General features: G+C 42.4%; 1 protein-coding gene and 1 pseudogene across 2 annotated transcripts in view; both read right to left on the reverse strand.

Annotated features, from left to right (window-relative positions):
- Positions 1-6,360: 6,360 nt before the first annotated feature.
- Cdadc1 (cytidine and dCMP deaminase domain containing 1) overlaps positions 6,361-27,653 on the reverse strand; it is a 32,057-nt gene continuing 10,764 nt past the window's right edge. Inside the window, exons 5-10 of one of the 2 annotated variants that reach the window (XM_036199071.1) lie at positions 26,705-27,274; positions 22,108-22,157; positions 17,603-17,772; positions 14,644-14,833; positions 11,006-11,066; positions 6,361-7,031 (exon numbers count right to left, since the gene is read on the reverse strand). In XM_036199071.1, the coding sequence (XP_036054964.1) occupies positions 6,934-7,031; positions 11,006-11,066; positions 14,644-14,833; positions 17,603-17,772; positions 22,108-22,157; positions 26,705-27,274 (1,139 nt within the window). In that variant the 3' untranslated portion in view covers positions 6,361-6,933. Of the gene's footprint in view, positions 7,032-11,005; positions 11,067-14,643; positions 14,834-17,563; positions 17,773-22,107; positions 22,158-26,704; positions 27,275-27,653 lie in introns of both variants that reach the window. The other variant, XM_036199070.1, reaches the window with a different exon arrangement.
- LOC118591051 lies at positions 11,073-13,306 on the reverse strand (annotated as a pseudogene).

The following is a 27,653-nucleotide window of genomic DNA, read 5'->3' on the forward strand; positions in this document are numbered from 1 at the left end:
GCCGTCACCCGAATACCTGACCTGGGCTTGTTTTTATTAATAAGACCCTTTAAGATCCGTGCTACATCCCCTGGCCGATAGTTATCTGAAATGTGGCTTTCCGCCTGTCAGCAAGGGTAAGTGGAGTCTTGCTAGTTGGCTAAGGTGGGGCTTCTCCTCCCGCACCGGAACATCCCCTTTCAGTAGCATACACACACACACTTCACATTTCCCCAGGATTTCTGAGATTTCCCAAGTGAGACTGCAGCTGTGGACCTGACAGTCACGGCTATTGCAGCGTGAAGGTCTGATGCCCTCATGAGAAGTGGTGAGCTTGGGGACATCTAATCGCCACGCATCCTTTCTCAGCAAGGCTCTGAAAGATAACTTCATTGAACTGAGAGAGAAAACTGAGAGCGGAGCTGGGGGAACAGCTCAGTTGGTAAAGCACTTGCCCTGCAAATCTAAAGACCCAAGTTTGATCCTCTGAACCCATGTAAAAATGCCAGGCATAATGGTGCATGCTTGTGATCCCAGCACTGGGGAGGGAGAGACAGAAGGATCCCTGCGACTCGCTGTTAGAATGTAATTGGCTTCCATAAGCTCATTTGGAGAGGCACTCTTAGGAGGTGTGGCTTTGTTGGAGTGGATATGGCTTGTTGGAGGAAGTGTATCACTGTGGAGGCAGGCTGTGAGGTGCCTGAGTTAATGGTGTTTGTTCAGAAACTCTTCTTCTGTGCCAATGAGTTCCAGGTTATTCCCCACTTTCTCTTCTGTCAGGTTCAGTGTATCTAGTTTTACCTTGAGGTATGTCTCTTATATCCCTAATCTCTCCAGGACTTTTATCATGAAGTGGTGTTGGATTTTGTCATAGGTATTTTTTTGCAATTAATGAAATGATCATGTGCTTTTCATCTTTCAGTCTGTTTATAAGGTGGATTACATTTGTAATATATATATATATAAAAGCATCTCTAAATCTCTGGGATGAAGTTTACATGTTCATGTTGGGTGATTTTTTTGTTTGTTTGTTTGTTTGTTTTTTTGAGACAGAGTTTCTCTGTGTAACAGTTCTGGCTGTCCTGAAACTCATGTTGTAGACTAGGGTGGCTTCAAATTCACTGAGATCTGCCTGCCTCTGCCTCTGCCTCCCAGATGCTCAGATTAAAGGTGTGTGCCTCCACTGCCCAGAGGATGATCTTTTTGATATGTTCTTTGATTCAGTTTTTGTGTATTTTAGTAAGTATTTTTGCATCTATGTTCCTAAGGGAAATTGATTCATAATTCTTTCTTTGTTGGATCGTTGTGTGGTTTGGGCATCAGGGTAACTGTGACCTCATAAAATGATTTGGACAATGTTCCTTCTGTTTCCATTTAATGAAATAATTTGAGGAGTATTGGGGTTAACTCTTCCTTGAAAATCTGGTAAAATTCTGTGCCAACACCATCTGGCCCTGGGCTTTTTTTTGGTTGTGAGATTTTTAATGACTGCTTCAGTTTCACTAGTGTAAGACACATTGCTAAAAGGTCTTATTGATAAAAACTTGGAGCCAGATATTGGGGTAAAAACTGAGAGATCAGAAAAGCAGAAAAAAGCCAGCCATGTTCTTACCACTTAGAAATCCTCAGCCAAAGAGAGCTACTTCCTGTAGACCCACACCTATATGCCTTTCTATTCTGCATCTCACTTCCTCTCTCTGCCCAGCTACATCACTTCCTGTCTGTCTGTACAGACCTCTATGGTTAGTGTTGGAATTAAAGGTGTGTGTCACCATGCCTGGCTCTGTTCCTCAGTGTGGCCTTGAACTTATAGAGATCTGATGGATCTCTGCCTCCCCAATGTTAGCATTAAAGGCATGTGCTACCATTGCCTGACTTCTATGTTTAATATAGTGGCTAGCTTTTTCCTCTGATCCTCAAATAAGCTTTATTAGGGTGCACAATATATTGGAGGGCACAATATATCACCACATACTAGGGGTTAAAGGTCTGTTTAAATTGCTTATCTGATCTTGATTTAACTTTGGTAACTGGTACTTATTGAGAAAATTATCCATTTCTTACAGATTTTCCAATTTGATGGAGTTCAGGTTTTTTAAAGTGTGTCCTTAGGATTCTCTGAATTTCCTCAGTGTGTGTTGTGTCCCCTCTTCATTTCTGATCTTGATAATTTGGATATTCTCTCTTTGTCTTTAATTAATTTGGATAAGCATTTGTCAATCTTATTTTCTCAAAAAAAAAATACAACTCTTTGTTTCCTTGATTCTTTGTATTGTTCTCTTTGTTTCTATTCTTAGTGATTTCAGCCCTGAGTTTGAGTATTTCTTGTCACCTACTCTTTTGGGATATGATTTTTTCTTTTTGTTCTAGAGCCTTCGGGTGTGATGTTAAGTTGCTAGTATGAAATTTCTCCAGTTTTTTAAATGTAGGCACTTAGTGCTATGAACTTGCCTCTCAGAACCCCTTTCATTGTGTACCATAAGTTTGGGTGTGTTGTCTTTTTACTTTCAATCATAAAAAGTCTTTCTCAATTTCTATCTTGACCCATTCTTCGTTTAGTAGAGAGTTGTTCATTTACCACCAAATTTGTAAGCTTTCTGTTGTTTCTTGTTGCTGATATCTAGCTTTAATCCCTGGTGATCTGATAGGATGTAGGGCATTGTTTCAGTTTTCTTGTATCTGTTGAGACTTGATTTGTGTGATTATATGGTCAATTTTGAGAAAGCTCCATGAAGTGCAGGGCAGAAGGTATATTTTTGTGTGTGTTTGGGTGAAATGTTCTGTAAATATGTTTGGTTTATAAAGTCTTTTAGCTCCAGTATGTCTGTTTAGTTTTGTCTGGATGACCAGTCCATTGGTGAGAGTGGGCTACTGAAGTCTCCCACTATCAGTATGTTCAGGTCAATATTTGATTTAAGCAATAGTAGTGTTTCTTTTACAAACTTGGGTGTCCTGGTGTTTGGAGGCATAGGTGTTAAGAATTGAAATGTCTTTCTGGTGGATTTTTCCTTTAGTGAGTATTTCATGTCCTTCCCTATCTCTTCTGATTAGTTTTGGTTTGAAGTCTATTTTGTTAGCTATTAAATGGCTACACTAGCTTGCTTCTTAGGTCCATTTACTTGGAATATCTTTTCCAATCCTTTACCCTGAGGTAATGTCTAGCCTTGATTTTGAAGTGTTTCTTGGATGCAGCAGAAGAATGGATTCTGTTTTCCTACCCATTCTCTTAATCTGTGTCTTTTTATTGGGGAATTGAGATCATTGATAGTGAGAGATCAATGACCAATGATTGTTGAGTCCTCTTATTTTGTTATTATTGTTGTTGATGATGGTGGTAGTGCTGTGTGCTGGGGGAAAGAGATCATGTGTTTCCTTTCTTTTCATTTTTCAGGTCTTAGATTATTTACCCTTGTGTTTTCATGGTTGTACTTAACCTCCTTAGATTGTAGTTTTCCTTCTAGCATCTTCTGTAGGGCTGGATTTGTAGATAAATATTGCTTAAGTTTGACTTTATTGTGAAATATCATCTATGGTGATTGAAAGTTTTGCTGGGTATAAGTTTGGGCTGGCATCTATAGTCTCTTAGAGACTGCAGTATATCTGTCCAGGCCCTTCTCCATTGAGAAGTCAGGTTAATTCTAATAGATCTATCTTTATATGATACTTGATTTTTTTCCCTTTGCATCTTTTAATATTTTCTTTGTTCTATGTGTTTAGTGTTTTCATTATTATGTGCCAAGGGGACTTTCTTTCTGGTCCAATCTATTTGGTGTTCTATAGGCTTCTTGTACCTTATAGGCACCTAGGAAAATTTTCTTTTCTGATTTTTGACAATATTTTCTAGGTCTTTGAACTGGCTTTCTTCTCCTTCCTCTATTCCTATTATTCTTGGATCTTTTTTTTTGGGGGGGGGGTTTCAAGACAGGGTTTCTCTTGTGCAGCTTTGTGCCTTTCCTGGATCTCACTCTGTGGATCAGGCTGGCCTTGAACTCACAAAGATCTGCCTGGCTCTGTCTCCTGAGTGCTGGGATTAAAGGCGTGCACCACCAACGCCTGACCTGTTTTTTTTTTTTTTTTTTTTTTTTTTTCTCCATAGTGTCTCGGATTTCCTGGATGTTATATGTTGGGAGTTTTCCAGATTTAACATTTTCTTTGACCAGTAATCCATTTCTTCTATATCTTCAACACCTGAGAGTCTCTCTCCCATCGCTTGTATTCTGTTGGTGATATTTGCATCTGTAGTTCCTGTTCAAATTCCTAAAATTTTCATTCCCAGATTTCCCTCAATTTGGGTTTTCTTTATTGATTCTATTTCTGTTTTTCAGGTCTCGAAAGTTTTATTCATTTTCTTACACTATATTTTCCTGGATTGCTTTAAGGGGTTTACTCAGTTCCTCTTTAAGGAACTTTATCATTCCCACACAGGCTGTTTGTCCATCTTTTTCATGTGATTCAGCTATGGTGGAATACTTGGCACCTGCTGTGGTAGTGTTTCTAGGCTCTAATGGAGACATCCTGTCCTGGCTGTTGATGATTTTACAGAACAACCAGGCATCTGGGTTGGGATGACATAGTTCTAGGTGCCGATATTTGGCTTTGTCTTTGTCGGGTGGCTGTTTGTTTCTCAGTTTCTTTTCCTCTCTGGATTTTGGGGAGTGTGATAGCTGTTGTATTGGTTGGCAGGAAAATTTCCCTGGACCGGATTCTGGGAAACTTGCCCTGGCCTGCTCGCTGGTGTGTCCCCAGGAAATGTCTGCTGGTATTGGAGGCTGGGGCAATGGAATGAGTTGAGGGAAGGAAGGTTGGAGAGATCTTTGTGATCCATTTGGGATGCAGTCAGAGAGGAAAGGCAGACGAAGTAAATATTTGCTGCTTGATTCAGAACCTATTTGGCATAGATGCAATATTAGTAAAAAAAAAAAAAAAAAAAATAATCCAAGAACTTAAGGCATGCATGGCTACAACAACCAAGAAACCTGACAGTGGGCCGTCTCAGAGTTTTATCCTGATAACAGTAAAGACTTAACTGGTGGTCTTTAGAGCAGCATTCCTTACCTCTCATGCCGTTCACTCTCCCTTGTCATGTCCTATACCTGTGCAGGCTGCTGCTCCATGACCAGGGGTCAGGTTTGTCCTGTTTACCTCCGAAAGGCTAGTGGGAGGATCCACGATAACCTGTGGTGCTGTGAAGGGGCAGAAGAAAAGGCAAAACCAATCTCTCCTACACAGACATGAGGCACCCTCTCATCCAAGGGCCAGCGCCCACCTACCTCCCCACCCAAGGTATTTTCATCTGTGAACTCATTTTCTGAAAGTTTCTCAGAAAATAAAAAGAGAGAACTTACAAGGCAAAATTAAGGATAGATCTGTTTATCTTTTAAAATCTTGATTAGATTTATTCATGTGTTTTGCCTGCATGTGTGTACGTGAGGCGGTCAGAAGAGGGCATTGAGTCTCCTAGAACCACCATGTGGGTGCTGGGAACTGAACCTGGGACCTTTTTAAAAGAAACAAATGCTCTGAGCCATCTCCTCAGCCCCTGGCTATGTTTATTTTTAAGACTGGGTATTTCTGAGGTTTGCAAATGTTAAAAGGCCTTCTCTTCCAAAGTCAAAGCCATACAACACTGTTGTTAGTTACATGGATGGAGAGTTATGTAGGAGGTGGTATACAGAGGAAGAATTCTAAATAGTCTCAATGTTCCACATGCAAACAGTTCTTCCCCATTCACATCATGATCGAAGTCTGTGTGTATGTGCAGGGGTATGTGTGAGTGCTCACATGGAGAAACTTGAGCTGTTGTTTCTCCGGGGCTATCGACCCAATTTTCTGAGACAGAATGCATTGGTGGAGAACTCACCAAGTAGGCTAGGTTGGCCAGTCAGCAAGCCTGAGATGCCTCTATAATGCTGGGATTACAGGTGTTTACTGCTGTGCCTAGGCTGTTTGTTTTGTTCTGCAGGGGATTGAACTCAGGTCCTCATGCTTGAAGGGCAAGCACTTTACTGACTAAGCTATCTTCCCAGTCCTAAAGCACAATCTAATTTGAGGCTCACCATTAGTGACCTCAGGAGTCAGTGACATCAACCAGCAGAACTGCCCAAGAGTTGTATTCTCTTTCGGTTGCTACCCAAATCAGTGACATAACTGCACTGTGGTCCAACAAGCTTCTGTGAACCTGCACAGCCAAGATATTAGGAAAGGATGGACATGGCGGCACATGCCTCCGAACCCAGCATGCAGGGGACTGAATACGGCAGGAAGACCAGCCGTGAGCTCGAGACCAGTCTGGACTACATGGTGATTTCTGAGGTGAGATTGGGCTACAGAGCAAGACCCTACAACAACTTCATCATCATCATCATCAACAACAACAACACATTTAGGTGAGGTTGACATTTTATTTGTTTGGGATGCTCAGGAGGAAACTCAGGACCTGGCACATGCTCCCACGGCACTGCTCCGTTGATCTAAATGTCCAGGCCACTTTAAAACACACTTCAAATGGAGAATGAGCACAGCAACTTCGAGGCAATCTGATTTCAGCAAGCTCTGGCTAGTAGGACTTAGTACAATGCAGCCTCTTGGTCAGCTATACATGGAATCTTAAAAGATGACCATGTCATTTTATTCCCTGGAGCAGTTTACTGATTATTATCCTTGTGATCCAAAGGAATTACTATTTGTCAAAAGAAGACCCCCTCCTGTGAAACCAGCTGCACAGAGTCTGGATAAACAGCAATCAGTCCTGTTGGTCTTATTCTGGTCTCAAACTATTGCTACACCATTTCATGTAATGAAAGAACACACTGCGTGCTAAGAAACACATCTAAAATAAAAAGGCCCTTGGTAAGATCGCCCATAGGCTAACTAGAATTCAGCCCTGTAAAAGCTTCTCAGTCATCCACAAACCCACAGGCTGAATTTGAGAGGCGCGGTAAGAAAGCACACAGGTCACTGCAGAGTAGCCCGGCCTGCAGAGCGGGTTTCCAGACGTGGTCTCTTGCTGCTGCGCTGTTCTTCCTTTGTGGACCTGCGCCTCAGCACACCGTCTAGCATGCAAGAATAACTTCATGTCAGGAAGTACACATAGAACCCACGGGGACTTGTTCCTGCCCTGAGGCTGGGAAGGCATGACCTTCAACTTCTTACCCATCTCAATATCACATACTCCAAAATGCATTCAGCCTATACTAATTCCAGACAACTCAGATAATACAGTATCTGATAACCCTTGAAAAACTGGATTCACTCAGCAATGGAGAGCAGATAACTCACATAGCTTTCTTGGGGTGGGGAGTACACAGGAGTCATTATTCATCTGGAAGAGACATAGACTCACATTCCCAGGCCCCCAGCATGGGAAGCTGGCCTTTGGAAGGGGCATGCCAGGAGAAGGACTGGCTTCAAGCTCTTCCTGGCTTTTGGTCTCAACAGCTTTACTGGCACCATAATGTACATGTGCTTAAAAGATATTGAGAGTGTAAAACCCAATTTATTTGGCATAATTACACACCCATGAATCCACCAGTGAATATACTCACCACCTGCAAGTCCCCCCACCCCACTTCCAGCTTCTTGATAAAAACTGCCATAACTGTCTTCCCAAGGGGAGCTGGAAGCCCTGCCCCTGACTTCTTGTGCTATATTTGAAACACTCCAAATATATTTACGATTTAGCTAGATAATAAAACAAACATTTAAGAATCAACTATCCCCCAAAGAATAGTCTTGCTCAAATCAGCAGCAACTTTGTATGGGGACAGTAGAACATGCTGTCCAAAACAACTCTATCCCATTTGCTGCCCCATCCCATCCCCCCACTTTGGCCCACTCAGAGGAACTTGTTTATTAGTTCACTGGTTCTTAGATACTTTTATCACATATGTGAAACAATGCACTCTTGGCTTCCTCTTGGATACTCTACAGGTTGTTCTCGGCGTTTACTGTCTCCATCCAACACTATATTTCTGATTCGTCCATATGGAAGAATGTAGCCATGGACCATTTATTTCAGTTCCTAGTAGGTCCCTACTGTGTGAATAAATACACTACATATTCCTTTAAAAATCTAATCTTTTAAGAGAAACTTTCATGTCATTTCTAGCATCTGTTCTGAAGATCAGAATTATATTGAACTGTCTCTCATCTACACAAGTTCCTCCAGGGCTTATACTTGCAAGCTGACTTGCTGGGCCATGGGACGTGCCACGTGAATTGTTACAGATAATCTCTAATCTAGACAATGTGGCTTAAAGTTCCAGTCCTGCCCACCACACTCGGGAACTCTGAACTCCCATTTCTTGCTCCCTCGGCCCTTGGCGCCCTTGGTAGTATTCTCAGAAAATGCCTGAGTCTGCTCACAGGTTACCAGACATTTGTTTCTGCTGCTGTGAAGTCCTTGCTAGGAATGTACCCTAATTTCTCAATTATTTTCTTTTATAATCAGCATTCATCTGTGTCCTAAACAGAATTTATATGTGATATATATAAAACTCTAGGTCATAAAAACATTAAGTATTTTTCACCAAAAACCCACCTTTTAAAATTATCTTTTCCTCTACCCTTTAATTCTTGGGATTTAGTCTTGAATATTAGTGAGGTAAGAGCTCGTCATCATGTTCTACACAAACAACCCACTTGCCAGCAGTATGCATTAGGTAGTCTATTGTTAAGATGTATCCCTCAAATACCAATGGTGTGCCCATTATACAGCAGCAGCTTACCTCACCTACTGGCTAACAACTATTTTTCATTTTTCCAAATGAAATCATTTTCAAGATTGCCTTACCCTTTTTTATAATACTTTGTTCACATTTCACCCATGCTGCCCCCCAAATCACAATCTTCCTGCCTCAGTTTCCCCGGAGCAGGGATTAGATGCACATCAGCACATGTAGCGTCACTTTTCAATGGGCTCGTTCACCTATATTTTACCCTGTCTGATGGTTCCAGCACAAGTCCCCAGGTCTAACTGTGAGCTGACTGCTACCATCCACCCCATGCATGGATCCACTCTCCTTCATGCCTGCTGGCCTGACAGTTATGTCACCTCTCATCCTCTGTGTGTCTAGCTGATGCTGTTTCCTCTTAAAGACTGCATTTGCTTCTGTTGGGGTACCCCCAGGAGCACCTGAGAGCAGCCTCAGACTCAGTTCCCACTCTGAGCAGATCCCCACTGACTTGCATGGTAGCTTCTATGGCTGTGCTGGATCACCTCTGACTTTACTGTTTGCTTACTTTGCTACTCAGATTCTAACAACATGTTCCTCTGACCTCTAGTTCTTGAGGGGAATATGGGTCCCTGAACATTTCCTTTACTGTCTTCAAAGTCTAGTATCTCTTTTTAAATGGTACTTTACTTCGCTCTGTTTCTACAGCCTAGGATAGGTGGGACGGGCCTTCACAGTCCCACCTCCCTTCTGTGTGTGCTCCTGCCAGTCACTGAGATTGCATGAAGCGACAGCTAGCCAAAAGGATATAACCTGGAGTCAAGCTTCCATGTGGCAACAGAGCTGAAGTCTGGCTATTATTTCTGATTCTCCTGTCTGTTTCTTAACAGATTTGAAGTTGAAAAGGGGACCACATACTGTATGAGTCCATGTGTATGAACCGGCCAGCAGACAAATCCACAAAGCTGCTAGCATTGACTGGGCTGGGGTGGGAAGGACAGGGGGACTATAATGAGTATCATGTTTCTTTGTACAGTAATGAAACACTCTGAGGTTACACTGTGGGGATGGGGTACACAGCTCTGAACATACAAAGGCCATGCAGTTCTGTTCTTTAAAGGGGTGAATTCATGGTAAGTAAATTATACACTATGAAGCTGTTCCATAATTGAAAAGGAGATAAGAATGTTATTTATTGGTATAAAATTCTTGTTTAAAAATGCAACAAAACATAAGCTGAGCTTTATGCACTGTCACAAGAAGCAAACAGTTGCCTGGGTGGTTAAGAACACTGCCTGACAACCAGCAACCTTCCTTGTCCTCACGCGACGTCACCGGCAGGCATGTCTTCCTCCTCCTGAGATGCAGCTGTGGGAAATCCTGGACACGGGCCTTAGCTGATTTTAAGTGGCACATGTCTTCTGTTCCATGGCTTGCCTCTGCACCCTCTTAGTGGGATCTTTTGATGGACAGATGCTCTTAATTTGGCCAGACAAAGGAGGGTGTCTTTCTGCCGCTGGCTCTCTACATTCCCTCCCTAAGCACAGCAGCACTTCACTGGCCTCAAACACCTTTGTTAGTGTCACATCTTTGATTTGATTTCTTAATAAAATCTTTAAAAGGACATGCAGTACTTATCTATTTTTCCAGATTGTAAATAATAAAAAAGACAGTCATGTTTTCCTAGAGACCTTTGTATTTCTGAATTTTTCAAGATAATCAAATCATTACTGCTCTTAAGAAAATTTACAGTAGTCTCCATTTTCTTAGAACCCAGACAGTCATAACTGAGCTACTATTTTAAAATAAAACTGCAAAGCATCATGTTCAAAATAAAATTCTCAAGATATATTACATTCAATATGGTTGTTCTTAATATGTAAATATTAAATGTAAAGACTAGTGACTCACTTGTGGTAATTTTTGCTTAATCAAGTTATTGAAATAAGCAGAATCCTTCTATTCTCTGAGCATCCTGGGCCACTGTGGTTTTAGTCTAGAAGAACACAGACACCCCTCATCACTAGCCTTCACACATCTGTACTCCCTCTCACTCCCAAGAAGCTTTTGCACGGGTGTAGAAGAGTGTTGTTGCTCACTGTTTCAAACAAAGGCAGTTTGTTTGAATTTTTTCTAGTCCTTCAGTTTTCTAGTCCTATGTTTATTGCAGTAGTCAGCAAGCAGCAAGCTCCTCACACACAGATCACATGTTTATGAACAAACTGAATGAAGGCACCTAATCTGTAGAAGAGAACATCCTGAATCTACCCACACACGGCTCCATCACCTGATCCTAGAAACTCACTCACTCTCCTCAGCACCACAGCCTCAAGAGAACACTTAGAAATACTTACTTTCTCTCCTTTCAGGCTCATTTGGATCAAGACTGTAAGCTTCAGATGGGTTCAACTGCCACTGTGGGAGGTACAAATATTTTATTTATATGTTTAAAATGAGTTAATAAATGGCATATCAATACCTTGCTTTCCATTACTATACTAGCTTTTAAAAGTACAAGAAATGGAGTTAGCGTGTCTATGTCTACGTGCCTAATGAGGCATTGACCTTGAATGACCCTGGACTCTAACAATCCCTTACACTCCTTCTGTAGGTGATAAACAAAAGACTAGAGAAGTGTACTAATTGTCCAAGGTCACAGGGACAGAATTAGAATCTGCATGCCCATGATGAGCAACACAGCCTATCTCCAGGACCTTCTGTGGTGTTTCTTTTGTTTTTAATGTTTGTTACTACTGTTAGTTTTATTATTTTATCTTTATACCACCAGTGTTATCAGAGTTCCTGGTATTTGACAAACATGTGGTTAGATCATATCATTTCCCTGCAACAGTCTTCCCACGGTTCAGCATGAGAATTTGAATGCAGCATTACTTAGATCTCTGTTCTCCATTAAGGCTGCCACAGCATGATGTCAGCCAAGCTTGGCTAAAAGGACTTGAGAGGAGTGAAGTGCATGTTAGCAAACAGGGAATCCACCAGGCAGTCTCATCAGGTGATTTGGCGTCAATACTCTGGGTTTATGGCTCTTCTTTTATTTGCACTGTCTTCTCAGGCAGCAGGCAGGCCCTGCAGTTCCTGTTGAAGCTGAAGATGGTGGCCATCTCCTCCTCACTCACCTGGAAGTCAAAGTTCTCATGGATGTGTGCTGCTGACACAGACTTGGGGATCACTACCACATTCCTTTGGATATGGAACCAAATCAGAAGCTGGGCTGAGCTTTTTCTTGTGCTTTGTAGTCTCTTTATTCTTGGGGTCATCTAGTACTTAATGGTCCTCTGACTTGGCCCAAGACCCGTCTAGAGAGCCCAGGGGCTGTACACAGGCTATGATGCTGATGCCCCTGGAGTGGAGTACTAGGTCCGCCTGTCCAGGTAGAGGTATGGATAGCAGGCAGCCTGGTTGGTCACTGGCTTATGCTTAAGTCCAGGCTTATTCAGGAGCCTTTTAATCTAGAAGTATTTGAAGTTGGAGACACCCAGGGCTTTTACTAACTCTGCATTCACCAGTTCTTCCCTGACCTCCCACGCATCCAAAAAGGTTATTTTACTGGTGAGAACATTGACTTTATCATTTCTGGGCTGAAGTCCCTGTGGCCAGTGAATAAGACAGAGGTCCAGATAGTCAGTCCCAGAATGTTGTCTGAAAGGCTCTGTTCAGCAGTGTTCTCTCAAAGCAGGTAGACCACAACTTGCTGCTGATGAAGAAGTACCCTCACTCCCAATCTTCTCTCTGATCTTATCTTGGATGGCATGTCACGCTTCATCCTTGTTATAATAAGCATATTCAGTCAATGTGGCAATATCCTGCACTAATGGCCACCTTCTTGGCTTTCTTGACTTGGTCTGGGGGAGACTTCTAGGTGCACAGATCCACAATGGCCATCTTGGCTTTGGTACTGAGCTCCATGAAGATGCCATGGTTGCTGCAGGAATTTTCCTGAGAGAGTAGATATCTGAATTTTTTTTTTGTTGTTGTTGGTGTGTGTGTATGTGCTATTCAGATATGTATGTGTGATTGCCCACGTACTGGTCAGCAGAGATGTCAAACATCCTCCTCTTCTATTGCTCTTCACCTCATTCCCTTGAGAGAGTGTCTCACTGAACCTGAAGCTGTTTTTCAGCCAGGCTGGTAGCCAGCAATCCTTAGCAAATCTCCTGTCTGTGTGTCTTCCTTCACCCAGCTCTGTGGTTATAGGCACATGTGGTTATGCCTGTTTTTTATATTAATTCCAGAGATCCAAACTCAGGTCCTCATGTTTGCAGAGCAAGCACTCTTTCCCACTGAGCCATCTTTCCAGCCCTCCTACTGAATTTTATACTAGCTAAAGAAGGCCTGAGCACTAAAGAATAAAAGTGTGACTCGGACTTCAGTCACTGCTAAAACAGGATGGCTTGGGTTAGCCCTAGAGACAAGAGGATGAGGAGAAGAAGGCTCAATGGGTAAAGTGCTGGCTACTAAGCATGAGGAACTGAGTGCAGACCCCCAGTACCCACAGAAATGCCAGGCACAGTGGTGGGTGACTGGAACCCTGGACTGGGGATGAAGAGATGTATGGATCCTGGGGGTTCACTAGCTAGCCTGTCTAGCTGAAATAGTGAGCTCCAGATTCAGTAAGAGATCCTTGTCTCAAAAATCAAGATGGAGAGTAATAGAGAAAGATGACATTGACCTCTGACCTCAATATGGGCTTTCATCGGTGAGCTTACACATATATGCATGTGTATAACACACACACACACACACACACACACACACACGGAGGATTTTTAAAAGTTGTGTGGGAAGTACATAAGGAATTTTTTTAAAGGCATGTTTTGAAATACATCAAACCACCCAAATCTATTAATTTGAGCAAAATAGTATAAATCAGTAACTCTAAACTTTCATTTCAAAATATTTATATAAAGCCTTTTTGTAACTATAAAAATGGAGATAATGTAGTTATCCAACAGAGGAAATAATTATATAAGCTAGGTATTCAGGTTGGCATATATTAGATTATTAAATGTAATTGTTTTAGGAACTTTTAACAACACAGAAAATACATTAACATGTTGACAGTGGTATTTATAAGTTATAGAATAATATAAATTTTGAAGTGTTCCTAGTCTTCTATAGTGAGCACATATTGCTTTAATAACATACACATGTGTATACAGTACATGTATGCTCTGGCTCCCCATGCTCAAACTGTATATATAGGAACATAAGGCTGAAATTGTAAAATAGTTCTTTATAAACTTTGCTACTCACTGTAAATTCTAGATTATTAAAGGGGCGCTAGATGCCTGGATTAGCCCCTGGGGACACAAAGGGGACTCTGTGACCTGGACAAGATGGTTCTACAAGAGCATCACTTGGATAACGGGAACTTTGGTTGGATCCTTGGATTCAGCAGCAAGGTCTCACTTTCTTGATTCTGTGGCTCTATCATGCTCATCGCATTATGGAAACAGGGTGATTTGATATCATGTCAACAATCTCTGGGAAATTGTTTTTTTCAGAATTCTTACAACTTTTCTGTATGCTTGATAGTATTCCAAAGTAAAACACATTTTTAAAGCCTAAGTATAAAGAAGTATGTTAAAAATTCTGAGTTTTCCATGAACCATCTCTATCCCCTTTAAAAACTATTAAGTATGACATGTGCACATGAGAATGTGCATACGGTATGTTTGTGTGGTGTGATTACTTAAATTAGTTGTACCTCTATCCAAGCCCAGACAGATGGTGAGCCACCAGAGGGCATCGAGACTTGGAAGGCCAATGTACAACTCTGCAAAGTTGTAAACACATGTGCAGGGCAGAGATCCTTGGCTGAACATTTGTAGTTTGGTAAACTTGTACACATAAAAATAAACTCAGTGATGAGCACTCACTCACAGTCCCCAAAAGGTGAGAATCACTAATTCACAATATTCAGCAGGTTACCAAATGGGAAGTACACTTTGGGAAAAGCGCATGTACTTACTGTAAATTTGCGAACACCCTCAAGCTCCCCAAACTTCATATAGGAGATGTCTGCTTTCTTTTTTCCAACATCTACATCCCCAGCATAGATCTGCTTTATGCCTGCACCTTTAATTAAAGGTACACATTCATCACAAGGGCATTTTGTCACAAAAATCATACTGCGTTCTTCTGGCTTTATATCTTGACACCTATAAAAAATTATAAAACATTACAAAAGCTGTTATGAAAGAGCAGGTAAGTCTTTAGGGATATCCTTAAACTTTAAATTTGAGGTTTTGCAAAAAAATTGTAGTACTACAAATAATGATCAAGTCATATTCTTGCTAAATTGGCAAATGTTCAAAATATGCAAAAATATAACAATCCTTAGAACTGAAACTCTTTGACTGCAAGGTAAGACACCGGTATGTTTGACATCATATTACAAGGAAGTGAGAGCAGAGCATGGAGGAGTGAGAAATGGGTGTGCATACATGGGAGGTCCTTTCTGCATATGCACTTCATCATGGTACTGGAGAACGGGGTTCCGTTCCCCAAGAGCTGAGTAACTGTCTGACTAGCCCTTAAGCTACCACAGCAGCTGGAAGACTGAACTCTACTGGATGTACACTGATAGACGCTCCCTTAATGAGTAAGGACTAATGCCGTGTTTCGAGCTACAGTTCTCTCAGCCTTCTCCAAGCATAACTTTTAAAATGTCTTGGCTATGATGTATCAAACCTTTGTAGAGAATAAACAAGGAAAGCTGCAGAGAAGAGGACGGAAGGCAAGCAGAGCATAGTCTCAGCATGCTTCGGTAGCCTAGACTAGAGAGGCTCTCGTGGGCTGCAAGTCTGGCGCTAACTCTGCTCAGCCAGCTGTCTTCATATGCACCTTCTAGATCTCCTTGCTGAGTTTTGTTCCTGCTCCCCGAGGACAGCGACTGTCCTGTGTGCAGACACCCCATCTGCTACCTAAGGAGTCTGTGCAGCGTTGCTCTATGAACACCATGCCCGCACCCCCACAACTGCTTCCCAAGCAGTCTAAACTCCAGGTTCACCACTACCCCATCCCAAGCCACCCTGCCATCACACTTGTCTCCCTCTACACTCTAGTCTAACTGGAATACGAATGTTTCTGAGCACACGAGAATTCCTCTGCTAGGGTGGTTTTCCCTTCAAAGCCATCACCCCAGCCATCCTCTCCAGCTTAGCTCAGATGCCAGCTTTTCCAGGTAACTCCCCTCTTGTCCATGACAGCTGGATGCCCACAACACTGCCTGCCTCACAGAGTCCTGCACATTAGGAGGATAGAATCTATCTGCATATGTGGTTTGAGCTCATGTCTTCAGAAAGCGGGGAACTTCTGGGAGGTGGATCCTCATTGAGAAGGCCTGTCACTGGCGCCGGGCCTCGAGGTTTCCTGCCAAGCTCCACTGCTTTCTGTCCACCCTGCTTCCCGACTACAGACACAATGAGCAGCCTCCTCATGCTCTGGTTGCTGTGCCCTCGAGCTGGGGACCACAATCGACCCTTTCTATAAGGATGCTCTTGTCAGACAACAAGAAAAAGAACTAATACCACATGTCTGCACTGGAGCATCCCCAGGACAGGAGCCTTACTAGGCCAGGAGTCTAGCTCAGCCGTTAGTCCTCTAGCTCAGCTGTTAGTCCTCTAGCTCAGCCTTTAGTCCTCTAGCTCAGCCTTTAGTCCTCTAGCTCAGCCTTTAGTCCTCTAGCTCAGCCTTTAGTCCTCTAGCCCCGCCCTGTTAAGGGGGGAGGGGCGAGATAGCAAACATGAGCTAGCCTCAGGAGGAGGGAGCTCCAGCTGTAACCTTTGAGAGAACACTTTCAAAGCTTCTTCTAGAATTTCAAATACGAGTTCTGTAGTTACCTCATTCTCTCCCCCCAACCCCTCCCACTCCTCAGATTCATGGTCTCTTATTATTTAAGTGTGTGTGTGTGTGTGTGTGTGTGTGTGTGTGTGTGTGTGTGTGTGTTGGCTAGCCCATCAGAGGGCTCACCCTGGAGAAGACTCATTCTCCTTTCCACAGCTATCACTTGCCTGTTGCTCTTCTAAGGGATAAAGCCACGTGAGAATTTCCACAGTGACATGTCAGCTGGTGATATAATTGTTCAAGTCTCATTTAGGCGACAATGTTATTGGGATTTCCTGGGTGCAGCTTCCCTGTCATATACAGAAGGCACTGTCTCAAGCAGACATCCTGCCCTGGTCCTCTCAAACAGAGGCTCTTTAAAACACTTAGTTCATGATAAAGTCTGTATGAGTGCAGCTAGTTTATGTCAATTTGACATAAGCTAGAGTCACCGGAGAGGAGGGAGCAGCAGTTGAGAAAATGTCTTTGTAAGTTTAGGCTGTAGGAAAACCTGTAAGGCATTTTTTAAATTAATAATTAATGAAGAAGGGCCCCACCTACTGTGGGTGGGGCTACCCCTGGGCTGATGGATCTGGGTTCTATAAGAAAACAGACTGAGCAAGCCATGGAAAACAAACAGTAAGCAGCACTCCTCCATGGCCTCTGCATCAGCTCCTGCCTCTAGGATCCTGTCCTGTTTGAGTTCCTGTCCTGACTTCCTTCAGTGATAGATTGTGATGTAGAAGTGTAAGCCAAATAAACCCTTTCTTCCCCAACTTGATTTTGGTCATGATATTTCATTACAGCAATAGTAACCCTAACCAAGACAGTATTTCATAAAAAGAAATAGCTGGGTAAGTCCCCAGAGACAAACTTCCAATAGTTTCCTACTAGAGAGAGGAAGAAGAAAGAATTTCTGAAGAACGGAGAGAGCTAGGAAGTCTGTGACCATAGACTCCATCCAGGAGCAGGACCAAGCTTTATCACGATACTATTTCTGACAATATTGCCAAGAGTCTAAGAGAAAAACAGATGACAACAAAAGGAAACTAGTTCCAACCAACCTCTGCTGTATCTTAAAGGAAGCTGAAGACTTCGCATACCTAAACGTCAGAGCATTCTGCTCGGCATGTATGATGTATCTGAACTTGCGGATCTCTCTGTCCTTGTGCTTGTCATCCATGTGGGGGAAGTCAGCGTACTCAGAGCCGACGGGAAAGGCATTGTAACCACATCCTACGAAGTACATAGCTCCAGTTCCATCGCAGCTTCTCTGCAAGGGTCAGCAGAAGCACCGTGTGAGTTTGAGAGTTCGGAGAGGCGCTTTGTCCTCATACTTCATGAAAAGAGCTTCACTCCATTTCTATGACAAATGGAGCCATCGGGAACTATAAGATCTGAGCTGGAGAAAGGGCTGACCTGGTAAAGGCATGTGCCCCCAACCTGGTGAGCTGAGTTTGACCCCTGGAATCAATGGTGAAAGGAGACAATGGCTGTGCATCTTGACACACATACATCCCCTACCACAAATAAAATTTAAAAACTGAAATAGAAATATAGCATCAGTTCATCTTACAGCTGCCTTCTTGAGAGGTGACCTCAAGGTTGTCTTTGATGTTAGCAGTTAACACCACTGTCTTTAACTTATAAATCATTTTACTTGATCTAGACAGTTCTCTCCAAACAAATCATAAATTCTTGGGATCAAAAGCCAAGTTTCATACCTTGTTTCCAATCCCCCACCCCCTTGACACACATTAGATTGCTGTGCACACAGAGGTATTGTTAAGTAACTGAGAATTTTTTACCTACTATATTGCACTATAAGTCAGAAAACATAAAAATATTTTGAACCATTTCTATTGTTGGGCTAAAAATGTGCTATTGTGATTGAGTTGGAAAATAAAAAATATACTTTCCTTTAATCTTCCATGTTTCTGAGCATCTGTCATATGTACATACAATCACTGAACTCACCTGGGTGCCTCTTTCTTATTTCGCTTGAGCAAGGGTATATTAGTGTTAATATCAATGCTGTGTCAACTCCTGGGATGACAATTTCTCACCAACAGTGTCTATAATGATGTAGAATACGCTATAGGTCTCACTACTTAGTGAGTAGTAGTAGTAGCAACAACAGACCTATCACTGACTGTAAAGTTTAGTAAGAACCTGAGGCAACAAAAGCTCAATACGAAAGTATTTCACCAGTAAGTGTGTCTTGACTATTTACCAGTGTCAATCATCATGCAGATCTCATTCTTTTTAACTTGTGTATGTGCATGCAGGTACTCACTGGAGATCAAACTTGGGGCCTCAAAAATGCAGAGCCAGCGTTCTACAACTGAACAATATTCTCAGCACTACCTCCATCACTTAACCTTAAAACTACCTGGAGAGTGATGCTACTCTCCCTAGTTCACTCCGACACCTGAGGTCAAGAAAGATGAACTGCTCAAGGTCACAGAGTTAGCTGAAGCGAACCTCACACATGATCTATACTCCAGGTAAAGGGATATCATTCTCCACAAGGCAGTGCAGATCCAGGTGCTTGCTGAGCAGCCTCTTAGACATCAACCAGAGTTCCAGCCACAGGCCAGGTGTGTGGTGCTCATAACACAGTTGCAACCCAAATAGCTGCCTGCATGAGTCTTGCCTGGAACAGGTTGAGGACTGGCCACAACTTTAATTGGGGATATGTGTCATGTAGGAATCATGCCAAATGCTATGAGAACTTTAAGCAGAGTGCAGGGTGGTAGTTGTTAAATGCTTCTTAATTCTGGTTCCTCCTAACCCACATAACTCTGAGTTCTCATCATCCCTTTTTATGGACCTAATCTCTTGTTCAACTTCTTTTCACAATGCAAATCATTGTTTTTTTTTCTCATTTAGAATATTCTTGGACTGTACTGTCCCATACAATAGCCACTAGGCACACATGGCTAGTCTAAACTGGATTTTGCAAATACAAAATGTACACAAAAGTTTGAGAACTAATATTAAAATATAGACTATTTCATTATTCATTTTATGTTGTTTACATGTTGAAATGTTTTGATATTTTTGACTAAATACATATATTATGTTTTGCTTATTTTAACTGATCCATGAAAATATCACAACTATCTATGTGGTACATGTGATGCTTAAGTCAGATTAAACCGATCTATCAATTACCTACTGTTTATGATGACAATACTCAAACTCCTTTTTCCTTGGAATATACACTACATGATTATCATCTAGTCACCCTGTAACGGCACACCAGAACGTGGCACTGCTCACTCCTCTCTGACAGAAATTTAGTTCTCACAATCTACCTCACGTGCCCCACCTCCTGCTGACTTCTCTTCCCAGTCTCTGATAACCACCACTGGACCCTCAACTTCTGCTAGCCATTTACATCACACACACACACACACACACACACACACACACACACACACACACACACAGAGAGAGAGAGAGAGAGAGAGAGAGAGAGAGAGAGAGAGAGAGATCAAGCTTCTTTTCTGTGCCTGCCTTATTTCACTTAATCTAACAATCTCTAGGTCCGTCCACATTGTTGCAGATGACAGGATTCATTCTTTCCATACATCAACAGTACCCCATTGTGCATGTGTACATTTGTTTATCTGTTAATTGGCAGATGGACACTTAGGTTGATTCCAATTCTTTCCTTCATCGTTTATCTTTATTTACCTATTTCACTTTTTAAACACAGCTCCTAGAAAGTTTCAAGTTACTTATGGATGGCTTTAATTTCTACTGGTTCGTGTTATGGGAGCATGCACATTCCCGAAGGATAAAGCCCACACTCTTCACAGGTCTACAGTGGTCCCCATGGTCCAGAATAATGCTACGCTCACTTTACACAGGATCTTGGCACCTAGTACACCAAGTCACATCTATTTTGCCATCATCTCTCTCTGCCTGCCTCTACACATTTTCCTCCTGATCTGCCTGACTTCCTCTGGTGACCTCTCACTCATTCTTCAAGACTAACAGCACTCCGAAACTGCAGGAGTATCTCCCACATTTCTTGAGGCAGAGTACAGGCCCTCCTCCGTGAGCTAGCAATATCAGTCATTACACTTCCACACTAGGGGTCTTTTCGACTTCTTTGTCTCCCTCACTCCCCAGGATGCCGTGCAAGCAGAGGATGGGGTATTTAAGTCCTCAATGTTGGGCTGGTGAGATGCTCAGTCAGCAAAGCTCCTGCTGTCATCCCCGAGCCCCACGTGGTGGAAGGAGAGAAATGACTATCGAAAGTTCATTCTATCCACGTGTGTGCTGTGACATACATGCCCCTCCTAGAGAAAAGTGTATTTAGAAGACTGGAACTGAGGACTGGGTCCATTGCTGTAACAAACCCAACTATGTGGTTCTTAGGCCTTTAAAGTTGGTCTGTTGGAGGAAGTGGGAAAGTTTATAGGCTAGAAAACTCCTTGACTACTGTAAATAGAGCATGATAGGGTATTCGGGTGGGACCTTGGAAGACAGAAGTGCTCTGAAAAACAGAAGTGCTAAAAACCCCCAAAACAAACAAACAAATAAACAAGGAGTGAAGGCCTGGCTCATAGGCTTCCTATGGATCATGGACTCTATCAGGAGCTGGGCCATGTGCTGGCATGTCCGGCTGCTTTCTTCCCATATCCTGAGAACTTGACTGATGCTGAATGTAAAGACATGACACATAATGGGTTTGGTGGAGGCTATTTCGAGACAGGATGGCATTCAAGCTGTGTATGGTTAATGCTCGCTGCTCTCATCCAGTGAGAAAGAGCAAAGGATAAGAACACGATGCTTGGGAAAAGTGAGAAGGTTTACAGTTTAGGAGATGACAAGGCAACAGTGGTTGGTAAAGAGTTCAGTGATACTCAGGAGAAGCCTGGTGCACTGGTTAGGTTTTATACTCATTGGCAAAGCTAGAGTCACCTGGAATGAGAACCTCACCTGAAGAACTGCCTCTATCACACTGGTCTAAGACATGTCTGTGGGACATTGTCTTGACTGCTGATTGATGGAGCAGGCTACAGCCCGCTGTGCACAGTGCATCCTTAGGCAGATGATGCTGGGCTATGTAAGAAAGCTAGATGAGCAGGGGACAGGAAGCTAGGAGCAAACGCCACTCCCCTGCGGGTCTACGGCAGTTCCACCTGGAGTTCTTGCCCTGACTGCTCTCAATGATGGAATGTGACCTGGAAGTGAAGCTGAATAAACCACTTCCTCTCTTAAAAAAAAAAAAAAGAAAAAAGCAATTAAAATAAATTGTCTAGGGCTCACTGTGGCAGTATCCAACTAACTCACAGAAGGTGTTCAATAAATCTTTGCTAAATGAATGAACCTTGAAAATTGTTGAGAGAAGAGCAGATGTTTATACAACTTAATAAAGTGCATTAATAGTAAAACATTAATATCAATCAGTCAATACAATCCAACACCTCAGCAGGATAAACAGCATGAGCTGCAGTGGTTACTACTCAGATAGATTGAGTCAGTCTGGGCAACACAATGAGGCCCTGTCTCAAACATCAACATGCAGCATCTATAAGACTGACTAAACACAATCCAAGTTAGATATTTAAATAATTCTTGTCATACTTACAGATCTCCCTTCTGCCCAAATGACAGCTCCAACTCCTGTTTTATGATCCTCTGAAAGACAGATGTTTATCTCAGTAAACATCAATGCTGTCAGTTCCATGTATCCATTCTTTCCAATCATAGAGACACATTTATATCATGAATGGAGGAGCAGCAGCAACCCCTCGTCCCACTACCCAAAGTTCTCGAGAGAAATCCTTTCAGGTGTGGAATATGGGAATGAGGTACCAAATAACCAGACACGGGGGGGGGGGCCCTGTCCACGCTCACCCACGGTGTCCCGTGACAACCTCTCCAGCCTCCCTGACTCTCCCCTGACAGGCCAGGCTCTAAATGACCACTTCTAACAGACGGTGAAGCTGAGCGAATACGAAGTTCCTGAAAGAATGGATTTAGTGGGACAATCATGCTCTAGACTGAGGCTTGTCTTTTTTCTTTACACTCTAATCACGGAAAACTGACTTTATGGAAATGTTTTTGCAAAAAAAAAGTCATATGGAAATTCTATTTAAGGTCTTATTTTTCCCTCTATATTAGGATGAATTTCAAATTTCTAAAACAAATTTGCATGAATTATAAAATCATAGCACTTATCACAGCAAGTGACAAAGCAGGTACCTTCACAAAAAAATCAGAATTTTCTGTACCTCTACCAGGGCATTTATGCTGCTGAAGACTGTACAACTGTCTTCCCCTACAACTTCCTTTAAGCTCGGCTCTCCCATTAAAGTGCATTTACACATCTAGTTTTCCACTACGAACAGCACAGAGAGAAGTCCTGCCATTACAACATTGAAGACCAGGATGCCTTCAAGTTAACTTTAAAAAAGTGTCGTTAGACAATAAAAGTTCTGATTTCTAATTCAAACACACTCACATTTTCAAAATTGTAGTACAAAATATGTATTTCTTGGTAAGCATTTTTTTATACATGATCTCATTTTTACCTACCAATAGTTAAATTTTCCATTTCTAGATATGGAATTAACTAAAATTTAGTTCTCTTAACCTAACCTAGTTGCCTTTTCTCCATCTCTTTCTGATGTTAAGAATTCCCTAAAAATGGCTGGGTGGCGGTGGGCATGCCTTTAATCCCAGCACTTGGGAGGCAGAGGCAGGTGGATCTCTGTGAGTTCGAGGCCAGCAGAGTGAGATCCAGGACAGGCACCAAAACTACACAGAGAAACCCTGTCTTGGGAAAAACCAAAAAAACAAAAGAACAACCTCCCCCCATTTAAAAAAAAAAAGGAATTCCCTAAAAATGATTTTCACCTGCTGAGTGTCATGTGTGTAAAAGGATGGTGGGAGGCTGACTGCTGAGTGACGGGAATAACAGACCTCAACAGCTCCCAGCTGAATGGGGGCACGGCAGGGATGAGGAAGCTGTGCTAGGAGGAGGTACATATGGCGATGGCTTCCACAGTGTCGGGGAGAGATCTGGTACCCAAGTTCCCTTCCTTCCTAGAGCTTTACTGTTTAATGCAGGGAATAATATAAATTAATGCTTTACGCTCACTTCTAAGGAACTGGTGGAAACTATACCCACAATATTATAGCTACCTTCAACATCAAAACCTAAGGAAAGCTGTACTTCATACACGCACAAATAAAAAGCAAGCAAAACAGAAGTTCTCCATACAAAAAGCCGCATCTCCTGCCCCTTTCCTGTATTAGGATCTGGTCTTGGGAGCTGCGTCCCTGTCACGGGGGACAGACTGGGCTGTCACTGAAGGAAACAGCTTTCTCCATCAGCAGCACTTCTGCTTTGACAAGGGCTGATTGTAAGAGAGTGTCCACTACCTTTTTCTGAGCAGGGATGATCCTTGACTTTGTTTTGAGAGGGGATCTTGCTGGATAACCCAGGCTGGCCTTGAACTTGCAGTCTTCCTGCTTCAGCTTCCCTGAGTGCTGAGATTAAAGGCATATACCATATCTGCAGTTCTTACAAAATTGTCCCTTATAATCTGATTATTCTTTTTTTTTTTTTTTCACAGCTTGAAGGAAAGACTAATTTATGACCACTGAACAGATTCCTGAGGCTTGTTGATGTCTGAAGTCAGAGAATTCTTTAGTCTATTGTTCATGCCTACAGGCACATCTATTTCTTCTTTCCATTTTTAAAATCCTACTTGTGCGTGTGCACATATTATGTGTGTGTCACAGTGCACTTGTAGGAGTCAGAGGACAACTTGTAGGCGTTCTCTTCTTCCACAGCATGTGGGGCTTGGGCTGCAACTCAGGCTTTCAGGCTTGGCAAAGGCCCTTGACTCTCCGAGCAGTTGCTGGCCCCTGCGCATGTCAGTTTTTGTTACAGTTCTATGTTAACACTGGTCTTGATCTAAGTGTGCTTCACAGAACACTTGATCAAAAGTGCTGGGTGCCTGATAAAAAGGCTGACTCCTGGCTCTGGTGAAGACCCTGATCGGGAAGCAAGCAGCCAGGGCCAGGGCCCTGCACTGTCCACAGCTGCTTTCTGATGCTTTGCCACACTAACATCTGGCTCATGGAGCAAGTTAGAACAGCTCTTTTGGGTTACTCCTGCCTAGCTTATCTTCAATACCATGTCTACAGAGCACTGTCCCAGGCAGAATGGGGAGTGGCTGCCAGAACAGCATAGCACCATCTTATTTTCTTAACATCCCTGAACTCTAGATTCCTTTACACTTCCCCTAAGGGCTTTGATGAGTATGAACTGTGTGTGTACATGTGGTGTGTGCCTGTGGAGGTCAGATGCTGATGTTGGGTGTTGAACAACACTTTTCATCTTACTTAGGGGATAGGGTCTCTCACTGGAACTTATCTGCTGGACTGTCTGGCCAATGAGCCCACACAATCTTGATTCAGCTGCAGCCCTGGGGTTATAAACACTTGTAGCCATAGCCTGACTTTTGGGTAGGTGCTGGGGACCCAGACTCAGGTCTTCACGCTTGCAGAGCAAGTACTTCACCTGCTGAGCTACCCGCCCAGCCCGTGAGCCACTTATGTGAATCCGAAAGGATTCCCCCGTTTAACAAACAAACACTCTTTAGTTCTCAGGGAAAATGGTGATTATGCCAGTGGTTGTCCCCTGGAAGAGCTCACATGGGCAAGTGATAGTCAAGCTGCATCTTAACTAGGAGTTGAGGTCCAGAACCTTCCCCTGCAAACAAATCCACTGTCAAAAACTGTTCCTTGAAAAACCTTTGAAATCAAATGTACCAGCATGGATTTATATATAAAACGGAATAGTAAGTGGACACATGTATAATACAAAATGTAATTTATGGTAGAGTATATAAACTCCACACTACAAATCGGACTTTGTCAACCCTGAGGAACATCAGAACACCTTGCAGAACTTTTCAAGCCCTAGGCTGTACCCAGGTGAGTGGGTCTGGGTGATTTGAACATCTGTACCTTTTAAGGTTTCCATGGAGAGTCTGTACATGGTTGGTTGAGATCCTCCATTCCGTTTACTCGACCTGAGGTCTTTTAAAGACCAGTGCCATCTGTACAGGCCTTTCTGATTTTCCTTCTCTTCTCCTCCTTTCTTGGGATAATTAAGTGTCTGGGCAAGGGATGTAGCTCAGTTGGTGGAGCGCTTGCCTAGTGTGCATGAGGCCCTAGGTTTCCTTCATCTTCAGCACAGCACAGATCAGGTCCAGGAAGTGCATGCTTGTAATTCCAACACTTGAGAAGTGGAGGTAGGAGGGCCAGAAGTTCAAGGTCATCCTCAGCTACATAGGGAGCTTGGACTGCATAGGACCCTATCTAATAAATAAATACATGAATGAATGAATAAATAAATAAGTCCTGCTACAGCATGTGTCCCAAATAAGTCTTACTTCACCATTTCTCTCATCTGGACTCCCCTACTTACTCCAAAGTTGAATTTTAAAAAGTGGTAATTCTACACTATAAAGCATTAGGTAAGCTATGAAAATAATGTTCAGATGCTCCATTTTTATCAAAATAAAGACCATCACGAAGTAATATTTCACATGTACAACAGAATACAACTGCTTAACTTGCTAACAGACACATGCAACCAGAAAACCCAATAATAGCGTTCTTTTATCTTGATTTTTTTTTCCTTCTAAATTTGTGCTTTAAATCCTCAGAACTGTAACTTTCCAGCACCCACATGGTGGCTCACAACCAACCGTCCATGCCTCCAGTTCCACAGGATCCAACAGCCTCTTCTGGGCTGTGAGGCCCCAGGCACAGTGTGCTGCACAGACATAAATGCAGACAGAACACTAATGTACATTAAACTATCTTCTAAAAAACCACGTATGAACAAAAATTGGGGAGTAAATAAAAATGAGATTTTAGTTTTCTTTTTGTGCCATCTTTACTGAGGGACTTAGTGACTAGTGGAATCATGCATGCAAGAAGCAAGCAGGACATAGGTCTCCTGGTCCTGGTTTGTAAATGCAATGCGGAATTAAGAACACAGAACACACAAGGTCTGGGTAACTTGCTTACACTGTTAGAACAGCAGTACTTTAGAATCTAAGAGTCAAGGAATCTACCATAAACAATATGAAGCCACTTCACTTAGTGTCATTGTAACCCAACCATTCAGCCCCCATTTATGAACTAAGCATTGAACTCACCAGTTCGATATGCCAATAACCTGGCCTGCACCATGCAGTGCCGTGCAACTTCCTGTGGCAAACTTTGATTGTGAATTTCATTGATCTGTTCTGGGTTGCTACAGTAGAATCCGAAGTGTTTCAAGTTGGGCACACTGGAAGCTACTGTGGCCAGAAGCAGGATCAGGTCTTTCATGTTTTGCCTTAGATTGCTAAAATAGGGGTTTTCACACAAGTTCTCCAGACCTATCGTCATTAGTATCTGCTTATGCATTTCTTCATTTGAAACCAAAAATAACATTTCATATTCTTTTATTCTTTCTTGTTTACATTCAGAATAAAAATCAGTGTCAGCACCAGGCAGTGCTCTGGCAGTTTTTTGAATAAAGTCACATTTATAAGAGGTTTCCTCTACAAACTGCACCATGTAGCACACCAATGGCTGGAGCAGGACACACACATGGGCCCGGCTGTTCGACTTCAATCTTTCTGCTGCTTTGGCATCTAGCTTTGCATCTTCAGAACTAGAAGCTTCGGTGAGCAAACTTATTTCTGGGTCAGAAGGCCAGTAAGAAATTCGGTTAACTCCAGCTAAAAATATAAAAATATAAAAAAAAAAGTCATTGTTTTGATATAAGCTGAATAGAGGCTTTCTATCTAAATCCAGCCCACCATTACCAAAACAAACATCTTATATTTTTGGTTGTGAGCCTAGCCTTTAATGGCTGAACCATCTCTCCAGCCCCAAAACAAACATCTTAACTGTCACTTACATAATGTGAGAGTTGGCAAAGAAATGCCCACAGGCCAAAATGGGTCTATGGCTAGTCTTTTTTCAGCTGATAGGTTAAATATGGGCTCTATAAGAGAATATTCTATATTATACGAGATTATGAGAAATTAAAATTTCAGTGTTCATATTTATTCAAAGACAAACCCCTTCATTTACATATGTACTGAGTACCCTCAA

This window comes from Onychomys torridus, chromosome 9, assembly GCF_903995425.1.
Source record: "Onychomys torridus chromosome 9, mOncTor1.1, whole genome shotgun sequence".
NCBI lineage: Eukaryota > Metazoa > Chordata > Mammalia > Rodentia > Cricetidae > Onychomys > Onychomys torridus.